This window comes from Cetorhinus maximus, chromosome 9, assembly GCF_964194155.1.
Source record: "Cetorhinus maximus chromosome 9, sCetMax3.hap1.1, whole genome shotgun sequence".
NCBI classification, from domain to species: Eukaryota; Metazoa; Chordata; class Chondrichthyes; order Lamniformes; family Cetorhinidae; genus Cetorhinus; species Cetorhinus maximus.
Window position 1 is genome coordinate 130,649,010 of NC_135887.1, and position 17,704 is coordinate 130,666,713.

The 17,704-nt window shown below is 44.2% G+C and overlaps 1 protein-coding gene across 1 annotated transcript in view; it reads left to right on the forward strand.

The window, feature by feature from the left end:
- ano3 (anoctamin 3) overlaps positions 1–17,704 on the forward strand; it is a 564,514-nt gene that overhangs the window by 289,192 nt on the left and 257,618 nt on the right. Inside the window, exons 3-4 of the mRNA XM_078549540.1 lie at positions 4,247–4,435; positions 15,742–15,855. Of these exons, the coding sequence (XP_078405666.1) occupies positions 4,247–4,435; positions 15,742–15,855 (303 nt within the window). The remainder of the gene's footprint in view (positions 1–4,246; positions 4,436–15,741; positions 15,856–17,704) is intronic.

A 17,704-nucleotide genomic window follows, 5' to 3' on the forward strand; every position in this document is an offset into this window, starting at 1 on the left:
GGGGTGGTCAATGCAATTGGAATTTAATGGCCTGCATTTTGCAATTGATTTGTCCTTGTTAAGAGGCCATTGAAGAGTCAAACACATTGCTGTGGGTCTGGAGTCACATGTAGGCCAGACCAGGTAAGGATGGCAGAATTCCTTCCCTAAAGGGCATTAGTGAACCAGATGGGCTTTTACAACAATCGGCAACGGTTTTGTGGTCATCATCAGACTTTTAATTCCAGATGTTTATTGGATTCAAATCTCACCATCTGCTATCGTGGGATTTGAACCCCGGTCACAGGAATATTACCCTGGGTCTCTGGAATACCAGTCCACTGGCAACACCACTGTGCCACGGCCTGTGTCAGAACTCACCATCATTGATCTGTGAAGCTGACAGCAACTTCTGCTGGCCACTCTTATGTGGTTAATCAGTGTTTAATGAAGGAGGCGTGGTTGCAAATTTTCACACAGCAAGGTTCCGTAGGCAGCAAGGAGAGAAATGACCAGACCGTTTGCTTTAAGGTTTTAAAGTGTCAGACTTAATCTCATCCAATTCATAATGATCCCTGGAGTTTGCACAGCTACTGCTTATAACTAAACAATTTAATTGGAAAAATCACTTTTCTTTCAAAACAAGTCCAACATCTCCGCACATCCAGCTGTTCCCCAGCTGACTCCAGGCTCCGATGATTTCAGCGATTTCAGTCTATCTGAATTGCAAGCAAATGTAATAAATAAACCGAGCATCCCAAATTTTCTTAGAATTCCATTAGCATTTTGATAAACCCAGCATCTATTCCAATTGGTTTTCACTCTGGGGTCAATTTTCACTTGCCCCGCTTGAAGCTAGCCATGTGATAACAGACGAAATCTGTGTCAGTAGCTGCATTGACCTGTTAACACCAATGATATGGCTGGTTACATTTCAAAACAGCCCTACCACAGGGTGTCCTACTTCTTTCAAGTGGCAAGCCCCTTTTAGGAAACAAATTGAGACCCAATGATGTAAATAAGACCCGGTTGCCATTTTAGGTTGGAACTGGTTAGAAGGTGCATCCTGCAGGCATTAGCAGATGAACCTTTGAATTGTTTTCCCTCCCTGCTGCAAACCTTATTCCACAATGTCTGACTCTGCCCCTCTCCTTGGCACCTGTCTGAGGCTGAACCAAAGTGTTTGCAATCTTGGTGTCGCATTTGACCCGGAGATGAAATTCCTACCGCACCTTCGCACCATCAGTGAGACTATCTATTTTCACCTCCACAACATTGACCGACTTGCCCTTCCTCAGCTCTTCTGCCTGGAACACTCATCCTTGCGTTTGTGACTTGACACATGACTATTCCAATGTTCTGCTGGCCAACCTCCCACATTCTATCATTCCAAAACTCTGCTGCCTGTGTTCTTACTCATGTTTAGTTCCTCTCACCCATCTCCGCTGTGCTCATTGACCTACATTGGCTCCCAGTCAAGCAACACTTCAGTTTCAACGTTCTTGTTTTAAAGCCCCTCCATATCTCCATAGCCTTGCTCCCCCACCACTACCACCAATCTCTGTAATCTCCACCAATCACAAAACCCTCCAACATAGCTGCGCTCAAATAATCCTGGCCTCTTGAGCATCCCTGCTGCACTAATGATGGCTCTGCCTTTAGCTGTCCAGGCCCTTAGCTCTGTAATTTCCTCCCTAAACCCCTCTGACTGTGTACCTCTCTTTTCTTGCTTTGAGATTTTTGCTGAAAACTCATTTTTTTGATCAGGCTTTTAACTATCTGCCCTAATATCTCCTTATATGACTCGGTGTCAAAATTGGCTTCATAACACACGCATGCAGTGCCTTGGGGTGGTTTATTATGTTAAAGGTGCAATATAAATGCAACTTGTTATTGTTATGGTTGAGGTCTACCCCAAACTTGGTGTGATGATTAGATTTGATCAAATCATTCTACGCAAAACGATTCTGCCCACGTTGACATTGAAATTTAATTGTCCTTGGTGCGAAGACAGTTTGGAGTCCAGATAAACACAAGACCTTCCTGCACCTTTGGGTTAGAATGAATTTGAGTTTGGGCTCAGTGACCGTTCACTCCCACAATGATGCACCGATAAACCTTGCGTCACCCTCAATCGGCGTGAAGCCACCGCACGTGCTTAGCAAGAGTTATTGCGCCTGCTTTGCAAATAAAAAAGGTAAGAGCTACTTTGGGCAGAGATTTTCGCTAGGTGAGCGGTTGCAAGCCTGACCCACTCGAGCGTGAATTGACGCACGTTGATGTCGGCCGAGCGTGCCGACGTCAACGCGCAGTCGCGAGACTGTTCGGTCAGCGGGCACGTGTCGGAGCCAGCAGCGCGCCCACCGACAATTAGAAGGCCCGTTAAGGCCGTTAAGTTATCAATTAATGTAAAGTTTTCGCTACTTTCACGGTTGGCGGGCAGACAAAGAGGCCAAGCGGCCTTCGCATTTTTTTGGAAATCTCATCCACGGGCGGGATGAGGTTTCCAAAAGCAAATAAAACTGAAATAAAAACTTCAATTTTTCATTAATAACATGTCCCCGCTTGTGTGACGGAGTCACATGAGGGGACGTGTTTTATTACATTTTTATTTTTAACATTTTTTTTTTATATCCCTTCACCTCCCTGAGGCAGCTCTCAGGCAGCGCCCTGCACTGCCGCTCACGTTTCATGCTGGGCAGGCCTTACTTGGCCCGCCGGTGTGAAATCGTGGTGCGGTGCCAATTGCGGGCGGCGGTCAGCTTACTGCCCGCCCCCTGCCGAGCACCCCCTGCCAAGAGCAAACTTCTGCCCTTTGCTTCTATACTCCAAACACACCTGAAGATGTCGATCCAGAGGGCAGAATTTTACTCTGGCAGGATTTTACAGTCCCGCCGTTGTCAATGGTCTTTTGGATGACTAACTTATATTTATATAGCTCTCCTCACAACCACTGGAGGTCTCAAAGCACTTTACACCAGTGAAGGACTTTTGAAATGTAGTCACTGTTGTAATGCAGGAAACACAACAGCCGATTTGCACACAGCAAGATCCCACCAACAGCAATGTGACAATGACCAGATAATCTTTTATTTTGATGTTGATTGAATTATAAATATCAGCCAAGGCACCGGGGATAACTCCCCTGCTCCTCTTCGGAATAGTGCCACGGCATCTTGAACATCGATCCAGGCAGACGGGGCTTCCGTTTAATGTCTCATCTGAAATATGGCACCTCCGACAGTGCAGTGCTCCTTCAGTGCTGCACTCGAGTGTCGGCCTTGATTTTTGCTTGGGACTTGAACACACACTCAGAGAGGAGAGAGCTAACTGAGCCATGGGAGGTTAAAAGAATAGGAAGCATGGGCTGAACTTTACAGCTCCCCTGGGAGTAGAATGTCAGGTAGGGTTGGGGTGTGCGTGGGTACAGAAATTGGGTTTATGGCAGTGGTGGTACCACCGGGATAAGAGTCTGGGAGCTCTCGGAGGTGTGACTTGCTCTTGGTCAGGGGCAAGCCAATTTGGCTGCGAGGTGAACTCAACCCTAAATTTAACACTGGGACAGACCCTGCACCCCGCATAAACCTCAGCCCCACGTTAGAAAGAAATTCAACCTTCTCCCAGCCTACCCCCAGTTCCTGCTTGTGGCCTCATGTGATGCAAGTCAAGCTATGGTTCTGGTTTTGTTTTCAATGATCATATTAGTGCTGTTATTTGAGGTGTCATCACTTCCTTCTTTGGGTAATGGTTAAGGCTACACCCTAGAACGAGGCCTTGTACACAGCAGAGTGGAGGAATGTGACTTGACTGCTCTGGTTCATTGTTCCCAAGTGTCTTTCACCCTCTACCTCTATACATTGGAAGTACAGGAATATCTTATACTGGTTGACATTAAAGTATACCTTTAATAAGCATCTGACGCTTATGATTCTACCAACTTTACTTGTGCTCATCAGTACTAAAAAGTATTGGCATTAAAAGTGATAGATTTTAACTTCAGTTTTAATGAATTATTGGAACAATGTTCACTATGACATAAATCTTTTGGACATTAGCAAGGAACATTAGGACAATAATGTGAGCATTCTGTATTACTCAGTGTCCTGTTTAATTGCAATTATGCAAATTCTTAGCCAAGTGAACTTTATTTTTCAAGAAGTTACACTGCAAAGTGTTCCAGAGAACATGAATGAATAATTATGAACCCCTGAGACACAAGCCTACTTTGAAAATGATCAAAGCCTCTGTGATTCTCTTTCTTTTTTAGGAATGAACACAAGTATCAGTGGTGTTACCAAGGAACAGCCGTTGACACCATCCAGAAGAAGTTTGCCCTGTTTGGCTCAGAGCCAGACATTACCGATCAACCTGAACAGACATTCTTTACAACAGCCTTCCAATCAGAAGCAGACACTAAGCGCAGGACCATCTTCCACAAATGTATCTTATGAGAAAGGTCAGTGGTTCCAGAAAATACTCTCCATTATAATGTTGGATGGTGCTTTTAAATCCAAACTACTCTTTGATGCAACCATGCACAATTAAGACAATGGTTTTACTGCATTACAAGGGTATTGCAAAGCTTTTTGACTAGTTAGTCAATTAAAATAAAGAACTTGCATCTCTTTAATGTCTTTCCTGTCAAAGGCATTCCAAAATGCTTCACAATAATCTTTTAAATATGGTCACTGATTTTTGCAGGCCATTATTGCATTCATGCAGCTATTAACTACCGTTGTATGGCTACATCTAAAAATATGACCTTCTTGATCTTTATTAAGCATCTGGTTTGATATATCTCCCTCTCCTCCGCCAGCCTAGAGTATTGACTCAAGCCACGAGACCTCCCTCCCTGATGATCCGTTTGGGATGTGCAGCAAATAGCATACGCTTTCTCAGGCGCTTCATAAGCTTGCCTACTTTTTCTAGACCTTCCTATCCAAGTGCAGTGGAGCACAAGACCAGACAGAAGTTATTCCCTGTCCCAGTAGTTACCTATTCAGTGATTGTACAGGGAAATGAAACAGGCTGTGCATTTCTAACCTTTTGTTTCACCTGCATGTCCATACTTGCTGTCGGTGCATTAGTGAGGTCACATCTAGAGTCCTGTGTGTAGTTTTTGTCTTCTTACATAAGGGGGGATATACTTGGAAGCAGCGCAGAAAAGGTTCTCTCGGCTGATTCCTGAGATGAAGGGCTTGTCTTATGAGGAAAGGTTGAGGCAGGTTAGGCCTATGCTCATTGGAGTTTAGAAGAATGAGAAGCGATCCTATTGAAGCACCTATGATTCTGAGGGGTTTGACAGGGTAAATGCTGAGAAGATGTTTCCCCTCATGGTGGAATCTAGAACTAGGGGTCACAGTTTCAAAATAAAGGGTCTTCCAATTAAGGCAGAGGTGAGGAGGAATTTCTTCTCAGAGGGTCATTAGTGTTTGGAATTCTCTCTCCCGTAGAGCAGTGGAGGTTTGGGTATTGAATGTATGCAAAGCTGAGTGAGACAGATTTTTGATTGACAAGCGAGTCGAGGGTTACGGGGGAAAAACAGGAAAGTGGAGTAAAGACCACAATCAGATCAGCCATGATCTTATTGACTGGTGGAGCAGGTTCGAGGACCCAAATGACCTCTTCCCGCTCCTATTTCTCATGTTCTCATTGGAGGGCAGAAAGTGACCTCCAGTTGGACCATTAAGTTGCTCAGTTGACTGTCCAGTGATAATATGCCATGGCAGTGGAAAAACAGTGGGCTCTCCTTCCAACGCCTTCCCCCACCATATTGCCAGCCCTCCGACCTCCCAGCCCATTCCAAAGCACTAGAAAGATCCAACCCATTAACTCGGTTTTCTCTCTCCACCGATGCTGCCTGAGCTGCTAAGTGTTGCCAGCATTTTCTGTTTCTATTTCAGATTCCGAGCATCTGCATTATTTAACTTTTACAACATCATCTCTTGCTGGGCACATTCTTTTTAATAAGCAGCTGCAGCTTTTATTGCCTCAATATATATTCTTGCATTCAGATTACCACAGGAAAATGTGTGAGGATAAATCAAGGTTACTCCTAATCAATATAACCTTGAACACAATCACATCATCCAAGCCAGAAGCAAAGAACGATTGCTGTTAGATAATATGTTTGAACAGTTGCTAACGCTTACAATATTGTTTTCCTCAATGGCAAATAAAATGCAATGACAATACTTCTGGGCAATAAATTTGTTGATTGCTAATTTGCTGCCAGAAATACCCGACAGCAACGTAGAGATGAAATTAGTTGCATATAATTATCCATTAATTTATTTTTCCAAAGTTTGCAGGAGCTCTGCTCTCCTGTTGTTCCTATGGCGCAATCACATGGAATTGCAACTTCAGTATATTGGAAAACAGACATCAAATTGGCTGTTTATTCTAGCCGACACTGAAAACAGTCTCAAGAAAAGTAGTGTGGGGTGTACAGTGGGCTGTCGTTCCTATATTGCACATTTTACATTCCAGCTAAAGTTGCAGTGCTGCCCAATGCTTTTTCAGAGTTCAAAAAACAAGGCCACTTTTGCCAAGACAGATAATTAAAATTAAGGATGCTCACAGTCATTTGAATTTCAAACGTTGGAATGAGTGTAGCTAAACATGTCAGGATTGAAGATATTCTAATGAGCTAAGGCATGCACCAAACTTGTGGGATCTTCCTTCCTACGTACTGTTCCATTTTTGGTTTGCATGGTTTCGATTTGTTTTTGCTGGAGGGGTTTTACTATGGTCACAAGTGGTAAATTTCAAATAATCAATCTTCACACTGAGAGGGTCAATTTTCAATTTGCTGCTTGGACAACAGATCCAGACTGTGGATTGACACCCGTTATAGACACCGTCTGAGATTTCTATTAATTGGAAAGAAAATCAGTTGTTTGTACAGTGAATGTTGGTTTTATGCACAGGTGGTAGGTTAAAAATCGATGCCTGCTGTAAGATCGATCCAAACTTGACATTAATTCTTCATTGGATTTAACCATGTAGCAACACATATTGAGCAGAATTTTATTGAACCTGGTCTGCTCACAGCCGACAGGCCAGCAGAAGGTTGGCAACTCGCTTATCGGAGAAAAGAGCCTTTGCAATAGCTCTTTAATTCAGCCATGCTATTAGCAACCCACTCCTGGGGTCCCCTGACCCGCCACAGAGTGCCGGAGCGACGGCAAAGGAAGGGTTTCTCGATTAAAGGTACCACAGCAGAGGTCGGAGTGCCTGAATTCTACCTTGCTTCCTGAGGCAGCAACAACCACAGGAATGGAAAAAAAGACCCAGGAAAGCTGCCCCACAGGCCTCCGACTCCTTCCTGGATATCTGAGGGTCGGAGGTGAAGCGCTGTCCCCTGAGATCGGATGGAAGAAGCCAGCCTCCCAAACCGACGCAGCAGGGTTGGAAGTGGGCGAGGAAGTGAGCAGCCTGAGTGTGGCCCTCGAACCTGAAACCAATGCTCACAAGAGGTTCAGTGACCTCAGGAGGGCAGGGAAGGTGAGTGACATCCCAACTTCAGGTGTCAACCCCCCCACACTCTGACTTGCCCAGCATTCTCCAGCACAGCACTCCTTACAACAACATACCTTCCAGCTCCATGCGACTCTCTCTCTCCAGGCGACTCCTCACATCCCCATCCGAACTGTGAACACTCACACTAACCCTCAGCTTTGTGCCATCTCATATCCATCCCTCAGAGTTACCCTCCACGATTGCTGTCATTCCCCCCCTCTTCGCACAACCCATCTCTCACACTCAAAATTCTGCTTTCCTTAATCGCCTTAGTAGAGAGCACACAGTGCCAGGGACAATCAAAGAGCTGGAGGTGAATCTCCAGCGATAGCCACCTTAATAGCCACTGGCAATATGTGTCCACTGGGAAGGGGACCCTGCTCCAGAAAGCTGCAGATGTCAGTGACAATCTATCGTGAAAGCATAAGCCTCAGGAGCCACAGCTACTCAAGATTGACCGCGTGTCGACCCTGTGATGGGGGTGTTGCCTCCTTCCGGCTGGGATCTCTCTGTCCACCCCCTCCAGTCCTGTGGAGCGGTACATGGCTGGAGAGATAGGCATCCGGTGTTGTCGCTGCTGTTCCTGTGGCTGGTGCAGAGAACCAACGTAGAGCTGCATGAGTTGCTCCCAGGATGCAGTGAAGGCCAACAGCAGGGAGGATCAGACCTAGGCGAGTAAATCCCAATGTCGGTGAAATGATTCCCAAAAAAGTCGGAAATCACTTGTGAAGGAGTGAAGGCACATCCTCAGAACAAGCCCTGTGAGAACAAACCTTGCCCATAGGCAGGCCAGCAGTTTCACTGTTTAAACATTTTCGCGCCTTCAGTTTTATTGATCTGTAACGCCCGCTGTGTTCTCAGCTTGTTGACCCTGGCGAGTTTCACACAGCTCAGGAAACCTGTTCACTTGTTGTTAAAGCCAGAATGTAGGGTTGAAGGTTCAACTGATTGATTAGTTAAATACGTAAATGCCTGACCCGACAGCTCAATGGGAGTTTCCCGCTCGCCTCGGAATGCACCCTGCTGGGATGCAGAAGTGGGTGTGATTATCACAGCCTACCAGCCCGTCACTGCTTTTTGGGGATTCAATTCCCCGCCCGCACCTGAACCCATCTTGTGCCTGAGTTAAATTCTGCCCACAAAGGAGTAAGCAACATTAGCCAGCCTCCTTTCTTGGATAGAAAATACAATTCACAAAATATCTAAAACAAAAACAGAATTACCTGGAAAAACTCAGCAGGTCTGGCAGCATCGGCGGAGAAGAAATCAGTCAACGTTTCGAGCCTTCATGGCCCTTCGGCAGAACTGGCTTCAGTTCTGCCGAAGGGCCATGAAGGCTCGAAACGTTGACTGATTTCTTCTCCGCCGATGCTGCCAGACCTGCTGAGTTTTTCCAGGTAATTCTGTTTTTGTTTTGGATTTCCAGCATCCGCAGTAGCTTTTAGCTTTTTGTTTTTATCACAAAATATCTACCTGCCTCCGCTCCTTAAAGTCCGCTGGACATGTTATGTTCTTTGTCCCCTATTGCTGCTTGTTCCTTAACTCACTTGCTCTGGACTCTCAAATGCTTAGCACTCTCCTATCGAGGCCTGGACTTTCTCAGTGCCTCTTTACTCTTGACAGCTCAAGGTTTCAAGCAGGCAGCTGCATAAGCAGCTTTGGGAGCATCCTATGTCAGCCCTATCCTTCTGCATAATGGGTCGCTTTTAACTTGGCCATTTTATCATCCTTTGCTAGTGTCTCATTAATCCAAGCTACATTCTCTTTATGAGGGCAAGCTGTTTATATAGTAAGCTGCCTAACTGAATGGTTTATGCACAAGTTTAAAAATGCCTAATCTAAATGCAAGTTTTATGTCGTTAAGATTGTTGAGATTTATAAAATTATTATGTTTAGGGACAGCGTCTTTAAATTTAGGGTAAAATGAAGGGTTCATGTGACCTGTTTTGAAGCCTGCCTGACAACAGGTATTGGTGATGGGCTGCTAAATATTAAAGGAAGGCTTAGGTTGTTTTACTGAGAAAAAAAAGTGCAAGGTATTCACACTTGCAGACAATTGCAAAGGCAGCTGTGATACCAGTGTGAGTCTCCAAGTTCCAGGGAAGTGTTAACAATGTCAGGTTGCAAAATGGTATACTTTGAACAGTCCATTTGATTCCAGAATAGGGTAGAGTTGGAATAAAGAATAGCTAATCGGCATTTCTACCTGGATATACGGCCCATGTGATTCACATTGCCATGCAGATGAAGACATTGTAAAGATCGGGTTACAGGCTTTCCTAAAATATCACTGAATATCACAGGCAAGAGGTTCAGTTTGCCAGGGCCCGGGAAAGAGAGAATTGAGGCCGGAAATCTCAGTGGTTTTCACGTTCCAGAATGTGGGTGAAAGCTTGTGTTTGGAATGAACGACCAAATTCAAGAGGAGGTCAAAGGAAGTTGGAAGATTAGCCTAGTTGTTCAACAGAATGGATCTCCAGTAATACTCTCACCATGAAAGACAGTTCTGGGACATTGGAAGAATCAAATGTCTATTATGGGAATACTGTATCTTCACAAACTGGGTTTTTTTTTAATATGGAAAGACGTTGCATTATCTGGACATTTGGATGCTGACCTGGAGTTTTTTTTAAAGGGTCGTAAGTTCACCTTGGAACTACCAACAAGCATGTTTTTTCCAAGGAATCACCTGTCCAGATTGAGGAAGTGCTGTTTATTTGTTTTGAACTGCAATCACTTTAACTGATGGTGGGAAAACATGGATAAAGCACAGACAAGTGATTTACTGAAAATCACATGGCAGAGACAAGATTTAAGTTTGAACCTGTTGTTTTGTGAATTCAGTCTTGTTGGGGAATAAGCTGAGCAGAAAGGCTGCCCGAACTGACTCTCTGTCTCTCTGCCTTGGCTGGAATTCTGTGTGTGGTTACAAACCTGTAGCCAGAGAACCCTCATCTGAGTGTAGCTTGTCTGCATTTTAGACCTGCAAAGCTGAGACAGGGAGAATTGGTCTGTCTCTATATTCTCCTCCACACCAAAGCTCTGTTGTTGAGAACCTCCAAACATCTACCGTGGCCAACGGCCCGATCTCAGGCGAGGGAGCTCCAGATCAACAGCGCCAAGACACTATAATGCCTATGCTCTAAAGCCAATCTCTGCTGAGAGACTCTATCTGTTTGTCTTTTGTCTGTGTGTGTCTGTGTGCTGGGGTATCTTTTAAAATGGATAGGTAGGTATACTTCCAGAGTAGAATTATGTGTTCACAAGTTCTTGCAACTTATTAAAAAATAAGTTTTGTGTTATAATAAATCAACCATTCTGGGTTTATTGAAAGAAGCCTGGTTAAAGTCTTTTTTTTCCTGGGTCTAACAGTAGTGAAGGTAAATAATTGATCATTTTGGTGAGTGAATTAAACTTTTAAACTAATGGTGTGACCTGCGGAGTAGTGGGGCTGGATAAACCGGGTACCTCTTCCATCCCACTCATAACACTACTTAAAAGACAGTGTTAATGTATACCTGTGAAGCGGGTTTTTTCAGTTATGCTAAAAATAAGAAGGGAGTATTCCATTTTGTGGTTTAAAGTGTACATTGCTACAAAGATAGTCATTAGTTTAGTCATTAGTGCTTTTAGTTTTTTTGTTACAGTAAATGCCTTAAAACATGAAATCATGTTGTGTAATCTTTTTCATTGGAAATGTTAATATCTTTTTTAAAAGTTACCCATCACTGCAGAGAGTATAACAATAGGCTGAAAATGTCTAATCCTGCATTTTATTTGCTCATTATCATGTTCCATTGCAAGGTTACAAGTTCAAATTCAACTTTTTTATCGTTGCAGCGAGGGTAAAGTATAATGAAAAGGAAAATCAAGCAGGACATAGTACAGGTAGCTGATACCCTCCGACTACTGTGGCTCTACCACTAAAATTGTATTTAACCTAAGACAAAGTGCTGCGCACTATTAGGAGCATTAATGATTATTTGTTCATAGAATGTTCTAATTGAGAGGAACACTAGGTACCTCTGCAATATAAAACAATTTTTACGACCACCACAATGGAAAACTACTTTCTCACTTGCCATCCAAAATCTGATGAAATTTTGAGTTGAAGCTTGCTGTCAGGGTGAACGTTTGCATTAATGTTTCAGTGCGGAAATTAGTCTGTCAACGTGAAGCTGTTCTCAGTTATTTCTGTTGTCACCTCTTGTACTGGCAGAACAGAAATAACCATGTCATAAACCATGCTGCCAGACCTAAAAACACTGAGCTGCGATTACCGGAACTAATATTCTATCACGACCGATAGAACCTGCCGTAGAACACCAGCCTATGAAATGATTGAGTGCTACTCTTTTTAAGTTGAATCTACTTTTCTGTGATGCGATCACAGCTAGAACCGACTCAGGGGCCGACATTTCCTGGTCCCGCCCGCCATGGGGATTGTCGTGGGCGGGACGGTAAATTTGACGGACCAGCAAAGGGTGAGTTGACTTCGGGCAGGTCGCGGGACTGGGAAATTCCACCCAACAAGACTGACTGAAGCTACTAGATGTAAGAGCTCTATCAGATATCATTCAGTCATCAATTGTCCTTGAGATGTTGTGACACCAATATCAATTTACTGTCCACCCCTAGTTGCCCTGATAACATGAAGAATCAAGCATGTGGGATATTTGACAAGCATACTTTAGACTAGTTTTAATTTGAGGTTGAAAACATCAATATATCAGTAGAAACGCTGAACAGATAAATATTTATGTGGACAGCTGTTTTGTTGAAAAATGTACAGTTCACTTATACTTAAACTGATTTATTGTTTTACATAAAATATGTAGGTGTAAATAATTTAGCATACAAGCGCCAGCTTGCACTCTAATTTAAAACCTGCAAGGAGAAGGAATTGTTGATCGAGTTATACGCAAGACACATGGATTTCCCCTGTGCCTGTGGAACTGTCTAGGGGATTGTTAATCTTACCAGCTACTCGTGAGCTGCTTCCTCAGGCTGAAGCCATTCTCCAGATATAACTCTATCTTTTCTTTTTTTTTTGTAGAATTATCAGGCCTTAGAGCACAGCAGGAGGCCATTTGGCCTGTCATACTCATGCTGGCTCTTTGAAAGACGTGTTGTGCTTAATCCGACACCCCTCCTTCTCCCTTTACTCCGTGGTCTCGGCTAATGAACCCGCTCACCAGATGAGACAGCCTTTACCCTACCCAAAAACCCGTCATCAGCTTGAAAACCTCTATTAGGCAATTTCTTAACCTTTTCTGTTCGAAGGAGAACATTATCTATCTAATCGTAGCCAGAAAGTGACCATCAATGGTTTTCCTTCCCATTTCCACATCGTTTCCCTAGTGCCCCCCCAAGGATCTATCCTTGGCCCCCCCCCGCCGCTAGGTGACATCATCCAAAAACACAATGTGCAGAAACTTGCACTGAGCGGGTGGGTGCGCACCCGACCCACTGGAGGGTAAAATGATGCACGGTGATGTCGGGCGAGCAACCCGACCTCATTACGCACTCACGCGATGTTTCGGTCTGCGGTGTGCGCAGGAGTCAGCAGCACACCCACCCACAATTAACAGGCCTATTAAGGCCATTAAAGTTCGAATTGAATGAAGTTTTTTGCTGTCCGTCCAACCTTACACTTGGCGGGCAGGCAAAAAGGCCAAGCGGCCTTTGGATTTTTTAGGAAATCTCATCCATGGGTGGGATGAGGTTTGCAACAGCAATTAAAAATTAAATAATTAAAAAAAAAAATTCATTTATAATATGTCCTTCCTCTGTCACATGAGGGGACATGTCTTTAACATTGCTCACTTTTTTATTTTTAATGTTATAAATCTCCTGCTCTCTGAGGCAACTCTGTGCCTCAGGAAGCTTTCATTGTGCACACTCGCACGCATGCGCGAACTTCCGTGCTCGCCCTCCTCCCACCCCCACCCTGGCAGCGCCGAGCGCAGTGTGCATTTCACGCTGTCTGGCTGTTAATTGGCCAGCCAGCGTGAAATTGACGTCAGGGCCCGATTGTGGGCGGTGATCAGCTTCATTCCGCTCCCGGGCCAACCTGACAAGGTAAAAATCCTGGCCAATGTCGATTCCACATGTATGCTGATGACATCTAACTCAACCCCACCGCCACCCCTCACGACTCCTCCACCATCTCTAGATTATCAGAATCCTGGACTGAATGACTGAAAATTTCCTCTAATGAAATGTTGGGAAGACTGAAGCATTATGATCCCAGCTGAATATGGGACAAGTCAGATCCCAGACTAAAACCTGGCTTGGTAGATCCTCACATTTTTTTGTAGAAACTGGTGTAGGTCAGTTACTGAACACATTCACAAGAGCCTGCCAGTATACTGTTAACACAAAGAATAAAACGTTTATTAAACAAGCAAAAATGAACTATATTACACGAGACAAAAAGGTTGGAAAGATTTCAATACAGATGCCACAATATGATTTCAACTCACACTATTCCTTTTATCCCAGCAACCCTTACAGGCACAAAACCCCAATGGAGATTTCCCACTATTTCAACACCAAGGCATCTTTCTTGGGTTAACTCAGTTTCAAACTGTTTTCTTCCGGCGGACTTTTGAACATTCACTAGATGTTTCTCTTCAGCTGGTACCTCTCCCCGAGTCACCCAAAAACCACACCATTAGTTAAACTTCAGAGCAAACTGCGAGGTCCCTAAATTTAGTTCCCCAGCAGGATTGTAGGATTTCTTATTAGAGAAATTAGACCTTCTGCCTACAGTCTCTGGTATACACACACTAACTGGCTACCCTTTTATGTTTCTCTGTGTCTCTGAGAGTCTCTGGACCCCTGTCACTAGGCAACAGCGCAGTTTTTTCTACTTTACATTTCTTTTTTAACTTCACTAAACTGCTAGCCCCTTGGTAACCCATCTCTTCACTTCAAGAGTTGTAAAACCTCATTAAAAGTGCATGTATACTGACAGGGTCCAGACTTCCTGGCACCCAATTCACCAAAACCTCTAAATACAACTAAAGCCAGGTGTCACCTTTCTTAACGCCAAAATACAAAATATAAATTAGATTTAAAGCCATACATTGTTCCTAAAAGAAGCCATTGCTTTTGGTCTTCATTATAAACTCAGCTCTCTTGTTACCAACACCATTTCTCTCCCTGGCAATTGTCTGAAAATAAATCAGACTGTTCACAACTTTGTTGTCATATTTGACCCCAAGATGAATTCCTGATCGCCTATCTGTGCCATCACTACGACCGTCCATTTCCACCTCTGTAACATCTCCCGGCTCCACCCCTCAGATCATCTGCCGCTGAAACTCTTAGTTATCTAACTTGACCATTCTAATGTATTCATGGTCGGCCTCCCGTACTCTACCTTCTGTAAACTTGAAGTCATCCAAAACTCTGCTGACCGTATGCTAACTCACAGCAAATTCCCATCACCCATCACCCCTGTGCTTGCTGACTGACACTAGCGTCTAGTTAAGCGAGGACTCAGTTTTAAAATTCTCATCCTTGTCTTCAAATTCCTTCACAGTCTTGTCCTTCCTTATCTCTGCAATATCCTCCAGCCCTAGAATTCTCTGAGATAGCTGCGCTCTTCTAATCCTGGCCTCTTGAACATCACTGATTCTAATCGCTCCATCATTGGCAGCTGTGCCTTCAGCTGTCTAGACCATAAGCTCTGGAATTCACTCCATAAATCTTTTCACCTCTCTGCCTCTCTTTATTTCTTTGGAGACGCTCCTTAAAACCTACCTACTTGACCAAACCTTTGGCCATCCGGACTAATATCTTATGTGGCTAAGTGTCATATTTTGTTTTATAATGCTCCTGTGAAGCACTTTGGAATGTTTTATTAAGATAAAGGCTCCATGTAAGTTATAAGTTGTTGTTGAAAACTGTAGTGATTGTTGGTATAACTTTTCCTACTGCCTTTAGGGGGTCACATGATTGTACTGACGAATGAGCTTTAAGCCGGAGTAATCTTAGGGGCGGAGCTTTCTAGTCGTGGACCTGGTTCAGGCATGTCATTTCTAAAAGAGCTCTGTAATAAAGTTATCTGCTTCAAATCAGAAACCTGTCCCTTGCATCAAGTGTGTTTCAGAAAGAGTCTTAATAATTGAAGACCCTCATCCCTTTCATCAATAATTTAGTGAAATAGTTTGCTAATGCATTTATGATTTAAAAAAGTTTGTCCTCATAGTTTTTTGTGCTTTCTCTTTTCAGATGTTGTTCCAGAATCTGGTTCGGACGAGAGTGTTTTGGAATATAATTCCTGTCAACAGTGCCATTCCAAACTTTCACCACAACAGCCTCTCGATGACTGTGTTGTTTGCCTAGGTATCCACGGTGTTGATGCTAACTGAGCGACGTGGGGTGGTTGTAATAAAAAAAAAGCGTTGACACAGCTATCTCAAGTGTCCCTGAGGAAGCGATCCAACTGCTAATTTTATTTTTCCTTTCCAAATTGAAGAATTAATATAAACACGGTAAAATTGTCCCCGAATAAAATCAAAAATAGCTGGAAAAGCTCAGCAGGTCTGACTGCATCTGTGGAGAGGAGTAACTTTGGATCTGTAAGCTTTGTATCCCCATCTTACACCACATATTAGTGCTGCCGCCAAGATTTCAGTGAACATGACAGTGTGTGTGCACACCAAGCCCTCCAGAAGTATCACACGTTTTGAGTCAGAGCTCTTCATCAGAACAGATGTTTTTATGTTATAAAGTTGTCCCCAGTTTGGGTCGCTGCTGTAAAAGTTCCAGCAATTACAGCTGACACCCCTGCTGTTTGTAATCTGTGCTAACGGCTCAGCCTCAGAACCTTTATGGAAACTAATAACGTTTGCAAGTGATTTTAGGCTGGAATGTGAACTGTTAAATCTAAAAATCCAACCAGGAACATAGACAAACAGTGAGATGACATCCGTAAATGGGTAAATCCATGGCAGGTGAAGTTCAAGAGAGGTAAATGCAAGCCATTACACATTGGAAGAAGGTCAAAGGTACACCATGGATTGTGCAGAGGAAGCGAAAGGTGGGATAGAAAAAATCTGTTCCTGATAATAGATGCAATGCTTAATGTCAGAAATCTCTGGGACAATAATAAATGAAGTGACTAGAATTTTTAAAAAAAGACTTGCATTTATACTGCGTCTTTCATAAACACTGGACACCCCAAAGCTCTTTGCAGCCAGTGAAGTTTTTCTTCAGTGTAGCTGGTATAAGAAATGCAGCAGCAAATTTGCACAACTCAAACTGCAAAAGCAGCGATGTGATAATGACCAGATAATCTTTCTTTTGGTGATGTTAATTGAAAGTTGAATACTGGGGATAACTCCTCTGGTCTTTTTCCAAATAGTGCTTTTACATCCACCTGCAAGGGCAACTTGGCAGGGGAGGAATCGTCCCAGATTTGCACAAAGTGCGGTAGCGGGTGGGGAAAAAACCCGTTTTGACCTCTGGCCGTTTCTGCCTCATTACTTAGGCAGCCACAGGAAACATGCTGTCTCACGGGCAGGCAGCCTCCGATTTGCCCACCACGCCATTACCTCACCGCTTCCTCACGCAGGGCGCCACATTTAACCTGCAGCCACACGCACACTTCTCAATGCCTGCAGCCAGGACTGCTCCAATGAAAACATGGCCCCTAAAGCCAAGAAGATTCAGTGACGCATCCCAGGGACACCTTCTGTACGCCTGTGAAGGCCTGCCACGATGTCCTCTAACTCTACTCTGGCCGCAGGAGACCCATCAGCCTCACTACTCTAGTTTGGGAGGCGGTGGCATAGGTGGTCAGCGCCAATGCTGCACACAAGAGGTCAGCCATCCAGTGCAGAAAGCAGGTGAATGATCTCATCTGTGCCGCCAGGGTAAGGCAGCCATCGCATCACTAAAAACTCACACTCACAAGTCCATCACACATTCACTGGCATCTCACTCACTGCCAGATTAAGGGACATCACCACTCACTCTCTGACATGCAGCATCTCATCTGCATCTGGCCTCCTCTGGAGTCTGCCTCCTCAGCCCTCACCACCTTGAGGCCACTTGCACAGATCAAAGTGTGCCCCCACACACACCCTGGGATACCCCCCTTCCCCAGTACAGCCCTCGCCCTGCAGCCTCTTCACTTGCCTGAGGCCACTCCTCCCCCTTCCCCAAGCAAGCCCTAGCCCTGTAGCAGTTG